We start from the raw sequence: 19,515 nt of genomic DNA on the forward strand, positions 1-19,515 counted from the left end.
CCATGGTGTTGAAATGGGGTGTCCAACAAGCTCATTATAAGGTGTCCAGTTACTTTTGGCCATATAGTGTATGTACAGTTGTTTAACTATACCATGCATAGTGCACTTATTTGTAGGGTCAGTTGCAATTTGGAATGCACCCTGTTCCAATCCCATTATACAGTGAGGTGGTTCTAGTTCAGTGGTTAAGGTACTGGACTAGTAATCAGATGGTTGCTGATTCATGCTCCACCATCAAGTTGCCACTGTTGGGCTCCTGAGCAAGGCCCTTAACCCTCAATTGCTTGAATTGTAAATGATATGAGTAAGACAATGATTCCAACTTTAGTCCTTGCAAGGCAAGCACCTTAAAATGTATGGTTTTGGTTTTACATTCTCATAAACAGGTGCATACAATGTCAACCAGTGAGTGAGTGAGTGGGTGAGTGAGTGAGTGAGTGAATGAGTTACAAGCGGGGTGCATGAAAAAAAAAATCCACATTTAAAATAGTACTAAACAAATATCTCTGATAATGACAAAAACAATGCAGCATGGCAGTGCAGTGATTCTAGGGAAGCCGGACCCACCATGACCCTGACCAGGATAGAGCAGTGGTAAAACATGAAAATGCATAAATAGTAAATGAATGAAATTGGTTGCCACATAGCTTTTAGGTCATGGAGTTTGAACTTTGCCTTGAGTTACAGTTTGGCATGTTCTTCCTGTGTCCAGTCCTAATTATAACAAAAAGCAGACATGAGAACCTGGGTTCAATCCTTACCTCCGGTCACTATCTGTCAGGAATTACGCATGTTCCACGTGAAATCTCTTCTTATAGAGGATTGATTAAAATGTTGCCAGGTTTGTGAATCTGTGTGGATTGGCACCCTGTTTTGGGTGTATTCCTTCCTTGTACTTAGTGAATACAAATAATGCTGAACACAATGGGACCCTGACCAGGAAAAAATGTTTAGTGAAAATGCATAAACAAAATAAACACATGGAGTCCCTGATCTTGGTTACTGTCTGTGTGGAGTTTTGCACCCCTGTCCAGGGTTTGTTCTCACCCCGCACCCATCATTTCTAAGAGGTGCCGTATTCAACACAACCCCGATCAGTGTGAAGCAGGTAGTAAGAATGGATAAATAATGAATCAGAAACAAGGTTAGACACTCTATAAAGAACAAATTGGCGGCAAAACGGGACTTTTTGTCTCCCTGTGGGTATTTGGTTGCCTCATAAAAGCTACATTAGAACCGCTGTTAAAAATTCAGGATCTCTATTCACAAGTAAAGGTCACAAAGTACACATCGATCCGAGGTGTCAATTCACTGCAAGACTTATTCTTGGCCAGTTAACCAAACCTGACTGCACAATTAGCAAACAACAGTCCCTAAAACTGCTTAAAGCTGCACACTCAGCCCCAGCCAGCAATAGTTTAGACCCTGGGAGTTAATTGCGCTCGGCTATTGTTGCGATCAACATCTAAATCTAATTGCGGCTAATTGCTAAGTGTTAAAATCCAACATGTTGTTTCAAAGATTTGTAGTGTATTTTATGGCTTTTCCATCTGCATGCAGATCAGAAGTCAGTGTGTTTAATATTCTGCACGCTGCACAAATGTGTAATGACCACGGTTGATATAGCTGGACAGAAATAAACAAGAACATCATCAAAAATGAAATCATGTGATTATCATCCATATTTTTAAACTGTGTTAATCGCATAAACGTACAATCGTTCATTCATTTCAGCATGACAAATTTACAACCATCGCTGACTGATCCAAGTCCAAATCTGTAAGCACTAATTGTATGTTGCACGCCAAATTCCTTGTTTAATTGTAATCAGGAAGATATAGCACCATGACTATGATGACCATAACTCATGTTTGGCTGGTGCTATCCAGCAAAAAACAGTGTACAATTTCCAGCTAATACAGAATAAAACAAGATATGCCCAGTTTTAATCAGCAACAGAGACACATTTGGCGGAAATCATCTTGGACCAACAAGTGGTTGGCCTGTAACATTTTAATACTCTGGTCCATCAGTAAATATAGTGGTTGGACTGATTTGACTCCCAGTAGTTATATAAGAGTCAAAAGTTTACATTTTACATACACAGGGTCCTTTAGGTGGCACAATATATTAGTACTCTGGCCCATCAGAAAATATAGTGCCATGACTATGATGACAATAACTCATGTTTGGATGCTGCTATAAGATATGCAAAAAAGGGTTTTGTTGTACTGTACACCTGCACATGTATATATGACAAATGAAAGCATTCTATTCTATGAACTAGCCTCAAACTATCAATCATATGAATTGTATCATGTGCATTGTAATGAATTTGCAGTCGTGTGAGCAGGCTGTAAATTTTGTAGAGCGTAAACTCCTGCATGTAATAAGAATAGATAGATGAAAAACTGAGGTAGTATATGAGTGTGTATAAGGAGTGTGCGTGAGAGTGGCTAAGCAGTAGAGAATGGAAGCAGTTGATTGTAACCAGACGTGAATGTGTAATGTGGCGGTCTGGCGCCTGGACGCAGCCCTTCTATATGGAAACTGTTAAGGGCTCATTACGTCATCGGCCGAGTTGCTCTCCTTTCCATGATCCAGAGCGAATGACTAATGCGGCCTTAAAAATAAACAGCACTTCTCTTCCCCCTTCCCAATTTCCCCTTCGCTCCTCTGGTGAACTGACATAACCTTAGTCAGAGTGCTGCTTTTATTTTGTAGGCTATTAAAGCACAAAAGTAATTTAATTAATATGGAAAATTTAAAAGTTTCTTGAAGGTTTTCAGTCAGCTTAATGTTCTGGTTTCTATTTCATTAACACAGATGGCACATTATAAATATATTAAAGCTGTTGTTTTCCTAGTTCATTGAAAATGGTCATTCATTCATTCATTCATTCATTCAACAGTTTCATCTTGGTCAGGGTTGGGTTGCAGTAGGCCCAGCATTTATTTACTTATTAGGATTGTAACGTCATGTTATACACACTTTGGTTACATTCATGACAGGACATGTAGTTACTGGTTACACAAGTTTCATCAGTTCACAAGTTTAATGTCAAACACAGTCATGGACAATTTTGTATCTCCAATTCACCTCACTTGCATGTCTTTGGACTGTGGGAAGAAACTGGAGCTCCCGGAGGAAACCCCCAGACACAGGGAGAACACAGAAAGGACCCTGACCACTCCACATGGGAATCGAACCCAGGATCTTGTTGCTGTGAGGTGACAGTGCTACCCACTAAGCCACTGTGAAGCCCCAGTAGGGCCGTCACCATCAACACTAAAAATAACACTAAGCTCAGTGCAGGAAAGCACCCTGGACAGGGTCAATTTAAGTCAAGTCAAATTTATTTGTATAGCAATTTTTAGAACATTGACTCAAAATAGAATCTTATCTCAAAGTAATTTAAGTAGAGAAAAAACAGGGACAAAAACTTGAGTAAACCAAGACTCAGAATGGACCCCCAATGAAATAGTAGTTAAATCAGTACCATTGGGAAGCAAACATGTCATAAGCAAACAGAGATCAAACAGATTAAAAGCATAATGAATGAAAAACAGGGCATCACACACTCACTCATTCTTTCACTTACACCTTACATCTGAGGGGAATTTAAACCAGCAAGTCAACCCTCTGTATGTTTTTGAAAGGTATATGGAAATAAGAGTGCCTGAAGAAAAGTTACATGCACAGGAGAAACAAACTTAGGGCCCAGGTCGCTGTTTAGTATGGCCTGCTCAGTAAGCCATATGTCAAATTGAGAGAAAGTACATATGAACATCAAATAAATCTCTGGCTTATAATGTTACCTGGTTGTGAAGCAAGATGGTGGTAGCATCATGATTTTTGAATGCATCCTGGCAGCAGGAGCTGGCAATCTGGCCAGGATTGATTGAAGGAAAAAAAAAGTGGTTTATGGTACAGGAATATTATGGATAAAACCCTGCTTTTATATTAAATATTAGAGTTCTATTACACAAATGAAATGGACAAAACAACAAAAATGTTGTTGAAAATAAACACTGTATGACAGCCAAAGGTCCGTGGACAATTAACCATAAAGTTCTAGAGCATGGGCAGTAATATGTACTTGGCCTGACTCTATTGGAAATGCTTTAATGTCTGTGGGAACTTGTGCTAGTGTAAACAAAAGAGCAATTGTTGGGTCATGCATGGATGAGCGTGACATGAGCTTGTGAATTGATGTTAGATCTGATGTTAGATGGTTGGCATTCGATGTTTTACTTTACCGCAAAAGATGTTGAAGAGGTATATCAAGGCCAGTGGAGTTCGTCCTCATCTAATTTATCAAGCTATATCTTTGGGTTTTTGTGCCTGGGGGACTGTCATAGTGGAACAAGAAAGGGCCTTCCCCAAATTGTTGGCACAAAGTTGGAAGCACATAATTTATTAGGTATGGATAACATTTATGTCATTTATCAGATGATTTTATCCAAAGTGACTGGGCGGCACGGAGGCTTAGTGGGTAGCACTGTTGCCTCACAGCAAGAAGGTCCAGGGTTTGATCCCCAGGTGGGACGGTCCAGGTTCTTTCTGTGTGGAGTTTGCATGTTCTCCCCATGTCTCCGTAAGTCTCCTCTGGAAACTCTGGTTTCCTCCTACAGTCCAAAGACATGCAAGTGACGTGAATTGGAGACACGACTGTGTTTGACATTAAAAACTTGAACTGATAGGTCGCTCAGGTGGCACAGCGGTGAAAACACATGCTGCAACCAGGCTGGGATCTCGAATACATCGTATCGAATCTCAGCTCTGCCTTGCCGGCTGAAGGCTGAGCGGCCACACGAACAACGATTGGCCGGTTGTTCAGGTGGGCGGGACTAAGCCGGATAGGGGTCTCTCTCTGTCAGACTGGTGCAATTACGACCTCTGCTGACTGATTAGAGGCGTCTGCACAGGGATGAGGAAGGAGTGCTCTTAGAGTGTTTCTCTCCGTACACAACGCTAGGTAGCACAACACTCGTCAATGTGTGGGTGATAAGATGCATGCGGCTTGCTGCCCACGTGTCGGAGGGGGCGTGGGTTAGCTTCGATCTCCTCGGTCAGAGCAGGGATCGGCATAGGCAGAGGGAAAGCATAATGCAATTGGATGTGCTAAAGGGGAAGAAAAAGGGGAGAAAATGCATTTAAAAAACTTGAACTGATGAATCTTGTGTAATAAGTAACTACCTGTTCTGTCATGAATGTAACCAAAGTGTATAAAACATGACATTAAAATCCTAATAAATAAATATCCAAAGTGACTTGAGGTTCAAAGGTTTTACTCATATTGGCAACTTGTCAGTGGTGGGGCTTGAACCTACTAAAAGGGCGTTCAACTGTATTTTGTAAAACCAATTAAACTTATAGTCAGTACATTTTTTTTTACCTTGTGCCCTATTCAAGACCCGTTTCCTTCCTGTACCCATCTGCCCTTCCCTGCCTGCAAAGGTTCTTCAGCCGCTGGTCCTATTTTTGCTGCTGAAGTGAACAGCGATATCCCTCTAACCTATTTATTATGGATGAGAATGCAATGTAATGCTTTTTCAAGCCTCACATCCTTTAATGGGCTCTTGCATAACAGCAGCGTTTATGAATAAATAATGTGATTACAGTTCAGCTTTTGTCAGCCAGACATGCATCATCAGGTCTGGCGTCGGTGCCATTGAGCTTCTGCACTATTTATGATAATCCTGCAAATATCCCAGCAAGCTGCATTACAGTTCACAGACCCGTGTTAAATATTCACAAAAAATGTTATTATTGTACTAAACAGAGCAACAAACAGCAATGCGTTACCAGCAGTATTACTCCTGTATTAAAAATTAAGTGTATTTTTTTCTTTTAGTTGCACTCATATTAGAGGTCGCCACAGTGGGTCTTTGGCACAGTTTTAACACCAGATGTGCTTCCTGATGCACCCTCCTATTTTTATTCAGGCTTTGGACCGGTGCTGAGATCGCACTGACAAGTGCACCTCCCTCATTGCCAGTAATATACACCGATCGGCCATAACATTAAAACCACCTCCTTGTTTTTACACTCACTGTCCATTTTTACCATATAGAAGCACTTTGTAATTCTACAATTATTGACTGTAGTCCATCTGTTTCTCTACATACTTTTTTAGTCTGCTTTCATGCTGTTCTTCAATGACCAGGACCCCCACAGGACCACCACAGAGCAGGTATTGTTTGGGTGGTGGGTAATTCTCAGCACTGCAGTGACAATGACATGGTGGTGGTGTGTTAGTTTGTGTTGTGCTGGTATGAGTGAATCAGACACAGCAGCGCTGCTGGAGTTTTTAAATACAGTGTCCACTCACTGTCCACTGATCGCTCATCTATTGCTGCTGCTTGAGTTGGTCATCTTCTAGACCTTCATCAGTGGTCAGAGGACGCTGCCCACGGGGTGCTGTTGGCTGGATATTTTTGGATGGTGGACTATTCTCAGTCCAGCAGTAACAGTGAGGTGTTTAAAAACTCCATCAGCACTGCTGTGTCTGATCCACTCATACCAACACAACACACACTAACACACCACCACCATGTCAGTGTCACTGCAGTGCTGAGAATCATCCACCACCTAAATAATACATGCTCTGTGGTGGTCCTGGGAGAGTCCTGACCATTGAAGAACAGCATGAAAGGGGGCTAACAAAGCATGCAGAGAAACAGATGAACTACAATCAGTAATTGTAGAACTACAAAGTGCTTCTATATGGTAAGTGGAGCTGATAAAATTACATTTCTAAAACGTAGAAACAAGGAGGTGGTTTTAATGTTGTGGCTGATCAGTGTATATGTAGATGCTGACTGAGCAATAGCACTGTTAAGATTTAAACCCTGGATCTCAGTGGTAACAGACTAGCATTTGTTTTTACTGTACCACCCAAATGCCAGATTCTGCTACCGTATTAAATATATATATATATATATACAGTATATATATATATACAGTATATATACTGTATATATATATATATATATATATATATATATATATATATATATATTTGGGAAAAGGCATGATGTCTGAAATGGAGATAGCAAATATGAAATTTATCTACATTTAAATGTATTAATTGTTTTCACAATTGACAAAAAATAGTAACATTTTGTAACATTTTAAACAAGAATAACATTTTTGTCTTCCTTGTAGTGAACAGTAGGAGTGTAAGGGAAGTTGAGTTATCCGCGTCAGTCATTTTAAATGTGTGTGTGTGTGTGAGAGAGAGAGATGGGGTGGTCAGGGACGTCAGGCTTGAGGAGGGCGGTGAGGTTATGGCTATCTGAATGAGCTGACCTGGCAGTGAGATCTCCGGCTGAGAGCTCAGATGTTTTCTGATCGATACAGGCCTTGCGCCCTTCATCTGTCCTGTAGGTGTTATTTCAGCCCTACAGCTCCAGGACTTTGCACTGCCTCAGTAAGTGCCGAGCACCAGTTTGATAACAACACTGCAATGCTGTCTCACTTCGTTGAGAAAAACAGTGGTAGTCTTGGCATCAAACAACAAGCTTCATTTGGTGTTTATGCTTCCCTAGGACAGCTCTTAATACCAGAAACCTAGTAAAGTATGCTTTTCCCCACTGTTATTTATTTCATTTACATTTTTAGTTTACATGTATGGTATTTAGCAGAAGCGGCTTACAATTGTGACAATATGAAGTGATATGCGGCATGAAACAACAACCTTCTGATTAATAGCCTAGTACATTAACCACAGAGCTACCACTACCTTCTTAAGAGACTCATTTTCAAGTGGAAAAGGTATTAGTTTCAGAACCAAAGCTTTCAGATATATTACTAGCGGTTAAGGTACTGGAGTAGTAATCAAAAGGTTGCTGGTTCAAGCCCCACCAATGCCAGGTTGCTGCCCTTAAGCAAGGCCCTTAACCCTCAATTGCTTAGATTGTATACTGTCACAGTTCTGTAAGTCGCTTTAGATAAAGGCGTCTGCTAAATGCTGAAAATCACTCACTCACTGTCTTAACCGTTTATCCAATTAGGTTCGCGGGCTGGGGGGTTGTGCTGGAGCCTATCCCAACTTTTCAATGGGCGCAAGGCACACAGTAACACCCTGGACGGGGCGCCAGCCTATCACAGGGCAGACACACACACACACACACTCACCTATAGGGCAATTCATTGTCTCCAATTAACCTGACTGCATGTTTTTGGACTGTGGGAGGAAACCAGAGCTCCCAGAGGAAACCCACACAGACACAAGGAGAACATACAAACTCTGCACAGAAAGGCGGACTGCCCCGCCTGGGGATCGAACCCAGGACCTTCTTGCTGTGACGCGACAGTGCTACCCACTGAGCCACCGTGCCGCCCTTAAATGCCGAAAATGTACATGTACTAAAGGTTCTAGTCTTAGTAGTAAAAATGTTCAGTATGTTTCAGTTCTACTATACTGTCTTGAGTCTGTTCTTGAGTCTTGGTTCTGTTTGGTTAACAAATGTTAACTGTTTTTTAAATCTAGTCATATCTAGTTCCCCATAGCTACAGCCAAACCTGCCACATGCACAGAGTTAAGGAGGGCCACAGGCTGGCACACAGCTTATCCAAGCTATCACTAAATTCTCCAGCAGCCAGTAGGAGTCGCATTTGGCTTTATCAGAAGGAGGTGAGGCTGGATAGTCTTTTTCCTGCCATTGCAACAGCAGTGCCTACTGTCTGGCTAAGTTTGTAGGCATGAGTGGTGGAGGAACACGTAGGGCATAGATTGACTTTTCATACAAGGTACGACTCTCTGTCAAAATCCACTGCAGGCTGGTGTCAAGTAGTGGTCAGCGACTTTGATTGTCAGACATCCAACATCAGTGGCAAAAGATGCAATAGCATGAAGGGAAAATGTTCTGTTTAGCTCCCGGCCAGGCTGGTAGCACAGCTGAAAGTGTGGAATGCCTTCTGGAGACATGGAGGCTGCACATTCTAGACCATCCCTCGCTCCCACAGGCAACACTCAGTCATGTCTTTTTACCTTTTTATCATTTCAACCTTAATTATCCTTAGAATTTTGACAGATAAAATTATACCCTTGTTGACATTTTGGAGATGAAAATACTATGTTTTGGAATGTATTTCATGTTTTATGTATAATTATTCCTGGTTATTCTGGTTAGGATTGTCTGTGTCTGTGGGTCTGATGCTTTTTTGTTATTGTTGTAAAACAGTTACACAGATAATTTATTGGTATGTTGAGTGTTTTATACGTAGATTATAAGCAGGCGGGGCACAGTGGATTAAACTGAATTGCAGTATTGCAATAGATTTATGAACACAGACTGTAATTTTAACGTGTCTGCTGGTTGATGGCAGATGCTTATTGAAGTGCTCGTTTTCCCCAAGGCATTTCAAACAAGTCGATAAAAAGTGTTGCCTGTTGATGAATGATTATGTGCATTTTAACGGTAAGTTGTGAAACAACATTCTTATGGCTGTCGCTTGCAGCTAAAACAGAATTTGTTACTGTAAATTGTTTATTATCTGTGGTGATGCAAATATGTTAAGCATCTGTATGAATAAATGTCAATTGAAGACCCAGTTTGTAGGCACGTATATTAATTGGAATTGTGCTCTAGCAACTAATACTGGGCATAATAACAACATGGTTACTTAAGGCTAAACACATTAAGAAGAACTGGTTGGGCATATTATTCTATTTAAAACGTCTTACTCTTATTATTTGTATTATTGGCTGTTCTAAAGTTTGACCCCTATTTAAGGTACACAGTTACTTTGCATGAAAGATAGTATTTTTATAAACCAGCCAACAGCGCCCTCTGGTGTGTGTTAGTAACATGAATACAACACAGGAATGTAAATCATTTATTGAAGAACATTTATTTATTGTTTTACCACCGCTGTATCCTGTTCAGGGTCGCAGTGGGTCTGATTCATAGGGTGAGAGTAGGAAACACAACACACAGGTCGCCAGTCCATCACAGAGCAGACACAAACATTTTCAGGAGCGCCAATTGGTGTTTTTTACTTACAGGGAGTGGGCGGCACGGTGGCAAAGTGGGTAGCACTGTCGCCTCACAGCAAGAAGGTCCTGGGTTCGATTCCCAGGTGGGGCGGTCTGGGTCCTTTCTGTGTGGAGTTTGCATGTTCTCCCCGTGTCCGCGTGGGTTTCCTGCGGGTGCTCCGGTTTCCGACTACAGTCCAGAGACATGCAAGTGAGGTAAATTGGAGACACTAAATTGTCCATGACTGTGTTCGATATAACATTGTGTACTGATTAACCTTGTGTAATAAGTAACTACCGTTCCTGTCATGAATGTAATCAAAATGTAAAACAAGACGTTAAAATCCCAATAAACAAACAAACTTACAGGGAAGAAATCAAAGCATCTGGAGAAAACCCACGTGGACGCAGGGAGAACATGCAAACTCCACACAGAACCTAGGCCCTTGTTGCTGTGAGGCGACAGACCCACTGCTTCACTTTTCCGCCCTTATAGTAATAATAATTATGCTCAAATAAAAATACCATAATAATTCATCAAAAATATACACTGATCAGCCATAACATTAAAACCACCTCCTTGTTTCTACACTCACTGTTCAATTTATTAGCCTACTTACCATATAGAAGCACTTTGTAGTTCTACAATTACTGACTGCAGTCCATCTATTTCTCTACATACTTTTTTTTAAACCAGCTTTCACCCTGTTCTTCAATGGTCAGGTCCCCCCACAGGACCACCACAGAGCAGGTATTATTTAGGTGGTGGATCATTCTCAGCACTGCAGTGACACTGCCATGGTGGTGGTGTGTTAGTGCGTGTTGTGCTGGTATGAGTGGATCAGACACAGCAGCGCTGCTGGAGTTTCTAAATACCGTGTCCACTCTCTGTCCACTCTATTAGATGATCGCTCATCTATTGCTGCTGATTGACTTGGTCATCTTCTAGACCTCCATCGGTGGTCACAGGACGCTGCCCACTGGGCGCTGTTGGCTGGATATTTTTGGTTGGTGGACTATTCTCAGTCCAGCGGTAACAGCGAGGTATTTAAAAACTCCATCAGTGCTGCTGTGTCTGATCCACTCATACCGGCACAACACACACTAACACACCACCACCATGTCAGTGTCACCGCAGTGGTCTGAATGATCCACCACCCAAATAATACCTGCTCTGTGGTGGTCCTGCTGTGGGGGTCCTGACCATTGAAGAATAGCATTAAAGTGGGCTAACAAAGCATGCAGAGAAATAGATGGACTACAGTCTACGAAGTGCTTCTGTATGGTAAGTGGAGCTGATAACATGGACAGTGAGTGTAGAAACAAGGAGGTGGTTTTAATATTATTCATTAATTTTGTTTAAAGTGTTTGTTTTATATAAAGATTTCTTAAATATTTAATGTATGGACTGAAGTAACTCAACAATTTCTATTTAGAATTGCACGTTAAGTGCGTCATGCGCCCAAACTGGACTACAACATGTGTAAAAAACTACAACTCCCATGAAGGGGTGTGTTCTATATTCAGGATGTGTTCGGGGCTCGGCGCCGGAGCTCTGTTTACTTCCTGTATATGGCAGAATTGGATAAGAGAACGGCGGTAGATCTGCGACCTCAGTTGGATCACAAAACCCGGCAGGCGGCTGGAGAATCCGCGGTGAAATGTAAATGATTCAACCATCGCAGAGTCGCTTCGGGTTTGAAGAACAGCTGGGAAACAAGAGAGAGTTTCTATAGAGAGAAATGAATCCTGCTACCCTTCATCAATCCGCCAAAGTCAATGCGCTCCATCTGTACTGATCTGCAGCTACTTCATTCAGCCCGCCGCTACTCATCATCCATGCATTACTCCTGAAATCAGCGCATTCATCACATCTGTATACAGAGGTGTACAGGAGCATCATCTCAGAGATCACACATACACCTCTCCTGCTGAGCTACCTAACTAAACCTGGACTGAGATAAAGCCAAAATAAAGGAAGGAAGGAAGGAAGGAACTCTGCTCAGATCGACCCCCTGTCCATAATGGATTGGTTAATGGGGTAAGTGCACCTCATTTATACATCATCTATAACGATAAATTACAAACAACAAATAGTTCATGTCATGTCATACTAGAAGATCATAGTCATATTTACGAGGAATATCCTGTTTCTTCATGAGGTGGAGCTCAAGAGGTGAACAGGGGTGAACTGACCTAGCTCTGTCACCCTACATATTCAATTTAGTTTACAAATAACACAAAAAACACAGTTAAACAGTACCATTTTGTGCAAGTTTTCTTTACAACTAACAATCTGCACCATTAAAAACTGATTTGAAACCAGAAAAGTGGTCCTGGTAGAACTGGTCAGTGGTAGAGCTTTGGGGCTATCAATTCAAAGGCTGAGAGTTTGAATCTCAGCTCTGCTATGCAGCCACTGTTGGACCCTTGAGCAAAGCCCCTAACCCTCTTGGCTCCAGGGTGCCGAACAATGGCTGACCCTTCGCTCTGACCCCAACTTTAAAATACGCAGATACGCCGTAGTAAAAGAATTTCGTTGTACTGTACACCTGTATATGTATACGTACAGTTCATATATATGCATATATGACATATAAAGACCACACGGGATTTTAAAGGGAAAAGTGGCCTTGTCTGCAGCTCACCTTTATCTGTAACGTTATAGTTTGCTGTGTCTAAACCAGATCTGGTGCCAGAGAGGTGAAACTGGCTTCCCATGACTCTCCTTTGGCCATGGTGGGTCTTAAAATAAGTCAGGCAAAACAGTGGGTTGGTGGGTAGCACTGTCGCCTCACAGCAGGAAGGTCCTGGGTTCGACCCCCAGTTGGGGCGGTCCAGGTCCTTTCTGTGTGGAGATTGCATGTTCTCTCCGTGTCTTCGTGGGTTTCCTCCGGATGCTCCGGTTTCCTCCCACAGTCCAGAGACATGCAAGTGATGTGAATTAGAGATACAAAATTGTCCATGACTGTGTTTGACGAACTGATGAACCTTGTGTAGCGAGTAGCTAACTACCTGCTCTGTCGTGAATGTAGCCAAAGTGTCCACCTTTATTAGAAACTTTAGAGTACGTACAGCCTACGCTCAAACTGGTTTCAGAGAAGTTGCTGGTGTGGACTTAGCTGAACAGCCTTTAGGGTGCTCGAGTGGACGCTTGAGTGGCACAGAAGTAAAATGCACTAGCCCAGTTTTCAAATCTCAGCTGTGCTATTGCCCATTTGTAAGTCTACACAGACATGATTGGCTGTATTTTGGGGGGTGAGGGATGAATGGGGATGGCCTCACCCTGAATGTGTGATACATTGGCACCCTGCCCATTGGCACCAGGCACACTTCAACCCTGACCAGGAAAATCAGTTGATCATTTAACCTTACCAGTAGCATTAGAGTTGGCACAATCTAAACCAGAGCCAGTGCCTGAGAGATTACTAGGGTGGAACTGGTTGTTCTTGAATATATGGCTGCCCATGGTCTTAAAATTAGTTTTTACACAAAACCTGTGCTATTGCTAATAGCTCACCAATCATGTGTTATTCCGTGCACCATTTGAACCGGAATCGGAGCCAGGGTGGCACTGACTACTCTGTACATCTGATTGAACACACTGTATGTACTACTACAAGTTTGGGATTCATCGTTGGTAATTAGAACTTTCAGATCAGAGGCCAAGCTAGCTTACTGCCCACGCCCGACATCTAATTGGCAACCCCGGTTGACTCATGTAATAGTATTGCACTCAACGCCCAGAATTTAATCAGTTTTACCAAAAATGTTCACTCCTTGGCTTTAGTCTGACAGCCATTAAAGCGGAGGCAGAGATAAAAGGGGTGGCTTGAGGTGGCACTGGCAACCCCTGTCATCTGATGATGTTACCACATTTAAATTTGTTCTTGTACTCAAAACCAGGTGCTTTGTAGGTGGTATACCTTCAGTGGTATTATAAATACCTTGTTTGTTCCAACTTCAAAAACCAGAAAAGGCTAGCATGGCCAATCAGATGTTTGGGGAGCCACTGCTTTTCCCAACATTTTTTGCCCAGAATAGCCTTTAAGCCAGAGGTGTTGCCAGATGCTTGGCTGAGGTGGCAGTTGGAACCCCTGACATATGTTTGGCCACTCTGGTGCCAACCTATAAATTCACTGATTTACTTATTGGCACATCAGTGGCATATACAGTATCTAACCTTACATTGAATAATGCAAAGCTGGTACCAAGGCGGAGTCAGAAATCTGACTGGATGGCTCTTTCTAACCTCTGTCTGGCCATCTTGGGCGCCACCTCCTTATTATCACATTAAACCAAGAATGTTATCAGTCACAGTCCTTCACTGGTATAGTCTTTTCATCATTCATACATGCAGCATTTACATGCAAAGTAGAGGCGAAAAAATGACGTACCGACTCTAATCAGGCCACCCTGGAGACCAGGGTGTACACTATATGCCCAAAAGTATTTGAACACCTGACCATAAGCTTGTTGGACATCCCATTTCAAAAGCAAATGTTATTAAAATAGAGTAAAATATGTGATCTTTTATGTGAATATATGTGAGAACAAAACTTAATGTATGTCAGTTGCTAGACACTGATGTTGGTCAAGAAAGCCTAATGTGATGTTCCAGCACCAGCACATTCCAAAGCTGTTCAGTGGGACTGAGGTCAAGGCTCTGTACAGGCCACTGGAGTTTCTTAAAATCACGATTTTCTTCATGTCTTTATTGCATTTGCTTTGTGCACAGGGCCGCAGGCATCCTGGAACACTAAAAGAGTCTTCCCTGAACGGTTGCTGCAAAGTTGGAAGCATAATTAAATGATTACACATTAGCAATTGTTGTGGCTGAAACACGTGACGTGTGTCACTGGCTACTCAGACGCTGACATTTATTTTGCCCACTCAAAACCAGGAACATTATTAGCGTCCTGTGTTCACCAATAATGTTCAGGCTTTACGGTATTCAGAGCTGCAGACTGCAAGCAAGACGGAAGTCTTGATGTGACTTGGTTGGTGCTTTCTAGATCTGACAGGGTGTTTGGTCACCCTGGCACCAACTTAACATTTTAAACCTTTTAGCCAGGTTATTATAGACAGCATTACTAATGTTCATCATTTCCCCTCCTTCAAACAAGAGGAATTTTGGATTGGCCAGGATGGCAGCAGATACCCCTGACCGTGACATTTTTCTTCACATACTGCATTAAGATCATTATTATAACTGTATAGCTTCATCAGTAATATTTAGACTTATTTAGTCAGCTTGCAGTCTTTAGGTGAGTTGGTGCACTTTCTAGCTTGAACACCCATCCTCCACCAATGCCATACCACAAATGTGTTTGACATAGAACCCAGGGCAATTTGGCAGTATACATTTACAAATATGTATAGAGCTTTGTGTTATTTCAGTGTACCAGAGTTAAAACTAGCTTGTGTAGACCAGTGAGCCACATTTTACTTTGGAAGGTTTTGATCATAGAACATGGTCTTAGTCACCCCATAATGCCATAACATTAAAACCACCTCCTTGTTTCTACACTCACTGTCCATTCTATCAGCTCCACTTACCATAGAGAAGCACTTTGTAGTTCTACAATTACTGACTGTAGTCAGTGCTGGTATGAGTGGATAAGACACAGCAGCGCTGCTGGAGTTTTTATACACCTCACTGTCACTGCTGGACTGAGAATAGTCCACCAACCAAAAATATAAAGCCAACAGCACCCCGTGGGCAGCGTCCTGTGACCACTGATGAAGGTCTAGAGGATGACCAACTCAAACAGCAGTAATAGATGTGCGATCGTCTCTGACTTTACATCTACAAGGTGGACCAACTAGGTAGGAGTGTCTAATAGAGTGGACAGTGAGTGGACAATGTATTTAAAAACTCCAGCAGCGCTGCTGTGTCTGATCCACTCATACCAGCTTGAACTGATGAATCTTGTGTAACCAGTAACTACCGTTTCTGTCATGAATGTAACCAAAGTGTGTAAAACATGATGTTGGAAAGTACATTCCAGTCAGTCTTTAACAAAAAAAGACGGCAGTTTCATACCAGTGAATGGAAATTTTGAATGGAGTTGTTGTACAATCACTTCTGAAACTAACCTCAGCCTGTCTATCTGCTGAGATGCTGCACAGAATGCCACACTGTTTAAATAAACAAATACAAGCTAAAATGTGCCAATTTGTCTTGCAAATGTTAGCTCCCTGCTGGGAGAACCAAAAACAGGTTATGGTGTCCCACACTGGCACATCATTCCCTTGCTATTTATAGTGTAGATCCTTCAGTTCTTCAAGTGTCAATGCTTCTATTTCTGCCAGATGGACTAGTCAAAAACCACATGGTTCGAGTCTGCCTCTTTAGATCATTTTTTACACGTCCTTTAAGTTTTTTGTCACCATACATACGAACCTACATGGTGGACAAAATAAAGTAATAATTAGGCATGCAGACACATTAATGCGTATTAACTGATACAGTGAACTGATATCAGCACTAATTCCACCTTACAAAACGTAATATGTCTATAAATCCTGTTACTTTTACCATTCCAATACTAAATTGTTTCATTTTGGACAAGGTTCAAAGACAAGGTTCTGTAGAACCAACAATGCTAAGCTTGAACCATATTACAGTAGACCCTTGAGTTACGAACGGTTTACCATATGAACATTTTGGGTTAGTAACGATATTTTTGGACAGGTGTTTTTTTTATATTTTGTAAAATTCAATATTAAAATGGCCTCAAAGAAGCTGCAGAGGAAGCGTAGTGCTGAAAAAATGAATCTATTGCATTTGTTGTTGTATAATTACTCCTGCCAGTAGCTGTCACTGTGTATCAGACAGAGGGGACAGTGAGTGAGAGAGAAGAAGGAATTCGGCTCAGTAAAGTATTCTTTCTTTCGTGTAGTTACACCTACAAAATACAATACTACTGAAATAAAGAAGGAAATAATAGAGAAATATGAGAGTTATTGTTGTTTCTGGTAGATACATTTTATATAAAAAGAAGGAAATGTATTATGGTGTATAGTACAGCACACATACTGTACTGAAATGTGATGTGTGTTTTATGTACAGTGCAGTACTACTGTGTATTGTTGTTTATTATTGTTTATTACAGGAATGTCTATTCTATAATTTAAGATTTAAGGGAAAATATACTTGTATTTATAACAAAGACCATTTAAGACATTAGAGAGGTTAGGTAAGGGGGTGGTTTGGGAGGTCTGGCACGGATTAATTCTATTTACATTATTTCTTATGGAAAAAATAGGTTTAACTAACAAACATTTTGACTTAACAACAGCCCTTTGGAACCAATTAAATTCGTAAGTCAATGGTCCACTGTATATAATATTAGATCTAGGTGATACAGTCAAAAATGTTATAACTTTTTTAAAATTATATAGAGATCTTACAGGATTTGAAGGCACCAGAGGTGCCTGTTGGGTATCTACATGGCTATGTCTGAGGGAGGTGGGGTGTAGTGGGCTGGCCAAGGCCCCATGAGGGATTGGTGTCCAGTCCGGTGTGTGTTATTGTATTGTGCAAAATAATAGACAACTAATGAAAAAAAAAACACCATGCTTGACATAGTGTCTAGATGATCAGGTACTAACCTAAGCCCTATCGGCATGTATCAGCTTTAAAGCAGCGCTGAAAATGAACTGCGTTCAACACTGTTAAGTGGCTAATTTTATTTCTCGCACGCCTGACCCAGATTCGTGTTTGTCATGACAGTGTGAACAGAACTAAAGCTAGAATCTGACATTTGCGCATGTCACTGGGTCCAGTTTTATATGTGGTTCCAAAATCTGCATCAGTTCTGTAGCAGTGTGACCTTGATCCAAACTAGGCTATTTTTATGTCTTACTCATCATATGTGACAGCTCACAATAAAGCATATTCTGATCGAATGCCCCAAATACACCAGAGAGAGACAACAGCTGGATACCTGGAACTGTTGAAAACCCTGAACCAAGAAAACACAAGACAAGAGCGATCCTAAACTTCCTGGCAGGTTTAAAAATAAAAAGCTAAAAATATTAATGGACAAATAGAAACAGGGAAAAAATGACTTAAACATAACACAGATCATGCCATAAATAACACAATCAAGTGGTGTAGAATAAATAAATACTTATCATATGCTGTATTGGCTATTATAAAATACACTGAAAAGGAATAACATTATGACCACCTTCCTAATATTGTGTTTTGCTGCCAAAACAGCCCTGACCCGTCAAAGCATGGACACCCTGACTGGTCTGCGGCTATGCAGCCCCATACGAAACAAACTGCGCTACACTACACTTTGTATTCTGACACCTTTCTATCAGAACCAGTATTAACTTCTTCAGCAATTTGAGTTACAGTAGCTCGTCTGTTGGATCGGACCACACGGCCAGCCTTCGCAGCCCACGTGCATCAGTGAGCCTTGGCCGCCCATGACCCTGTCGTTGGTTTACCGCTGTTCCTTTGTTGGACCACTTTTGATAGATACTGACCACTGCAGACCACCCCACAAGAGCTGCAGTTTTGGAGATGCTCTGACCCAGTCGTCTAGCCATCAAAATTTGGCCCTTGTCAAACTCGCTCAAATCCTTATGCTCGCCCATTTTTCCTGCTTTTAACACCTCAGCTTTGAGGATAAAATTTTCACTTTCTGCCTAATATACAGTGTATCACAAAAGTGAGTACACCCCTCACATTTCTGCAGATATTTAAGTATATCTTTTCATGGGACAACACTGACAAAATGACACTTTGACACAATGAAAAGTAGTCTGTGTGCAGCTTATATAACAGTGTAAATTTATTCTTCCCTCAAAATAACTCAATATACAGCCATTAATGTCTAAACCACCGGCAACAAAAGTGAGTACACCCCTAAGAGACTACACCCCTAAATGTCCAAATTGAGCACTGCTTGTCATTTTTCCTCCAAAATGTCATGTGATTTGTTAGTGTTACTAGGTCTCAGGTGTGCATAGGGAGCAGGTGTGTTCAATTTAGTAGTACAGCTCTCACACTCTCTCATACTGGTCACTGAAAGTTCCAACATGGCACCTCATGGCAAAGAACTCTCTGAGGATCTTAAAAGATGAATTGTTGCGCTACATGAAGATGGCCAAGGCTACAAGAAGATTGCCAACACCCTGAAACTGAGCTGCAGCACAGTGGCCAAGATCATCCAGCGTTTTAAAAGAGCAGGGTCCACTCAGAACAGACCTCGCGTTGGTCGTCCAAAGAAGCTGAGTGCACGTGCTCAGCGTCACATCCAACTGCTGTCTTTGAAAGATAGGCGCAGGAGTGCTGTCAGCATTGCTGCAGAGATTGAAAAGGTGGGGGGTCAGCCTGTCAGTGCTCAGACCATACGCCGCACACTACATCAAATTGGTCTGCATGGCTGTCACCCCAGAAGGAAGCCTCTTCTGAAGTCTCTACACAAGAAAGCCCACAAACAGTTTGCTGAAGACATGTCAACAAAGGACATGGATTACTGGAACCATGTCCTATGGTCTGATGAGAC

General features: G+C 41.7%; 1 protein-coding gene across 1 annotated transcript in view; it reads left to right on the forward strand.

The window, feature by feature from the left end:
• Positions 1-11,583: 11,583 nt before the first annotated feature.
• mob2b (MOB kinase activator 2b) overlaps positions 11,584-19,515 on the forward strand; it is a 78,646-nt gene continuing 70,714 nt past the window's right edge. Inside the window, exon 1 of the mRNA XM_063005151.1 lies at positions 11,584-12,026. Coding sequence (XP_062861221.1) covers positions 12,010-12,026 — 17 coding nt within the window. The 5' untranslated portion in view covers positions 11,584-12,009. The remainder of the gene's footprint in view (positions 12,027-19,515) is intronic.

Source organism: Trichomycterus rosablanca, chromosome 11, assembly GCF_030014385.1.
Source record: "Trichomycterus rosablanca isolate fTriRos1 chromosome 11, fTriRos1.hap1, whole genome shotgun sequence".
NCBI classification, from domain to species: domain Eukaryota; kingdom Metazoa; phylum Chordata; class Actinopteri; order Siluriformes; family Trichomycteridae; genus Trichomycterus; species Trichomycterus rosablanca.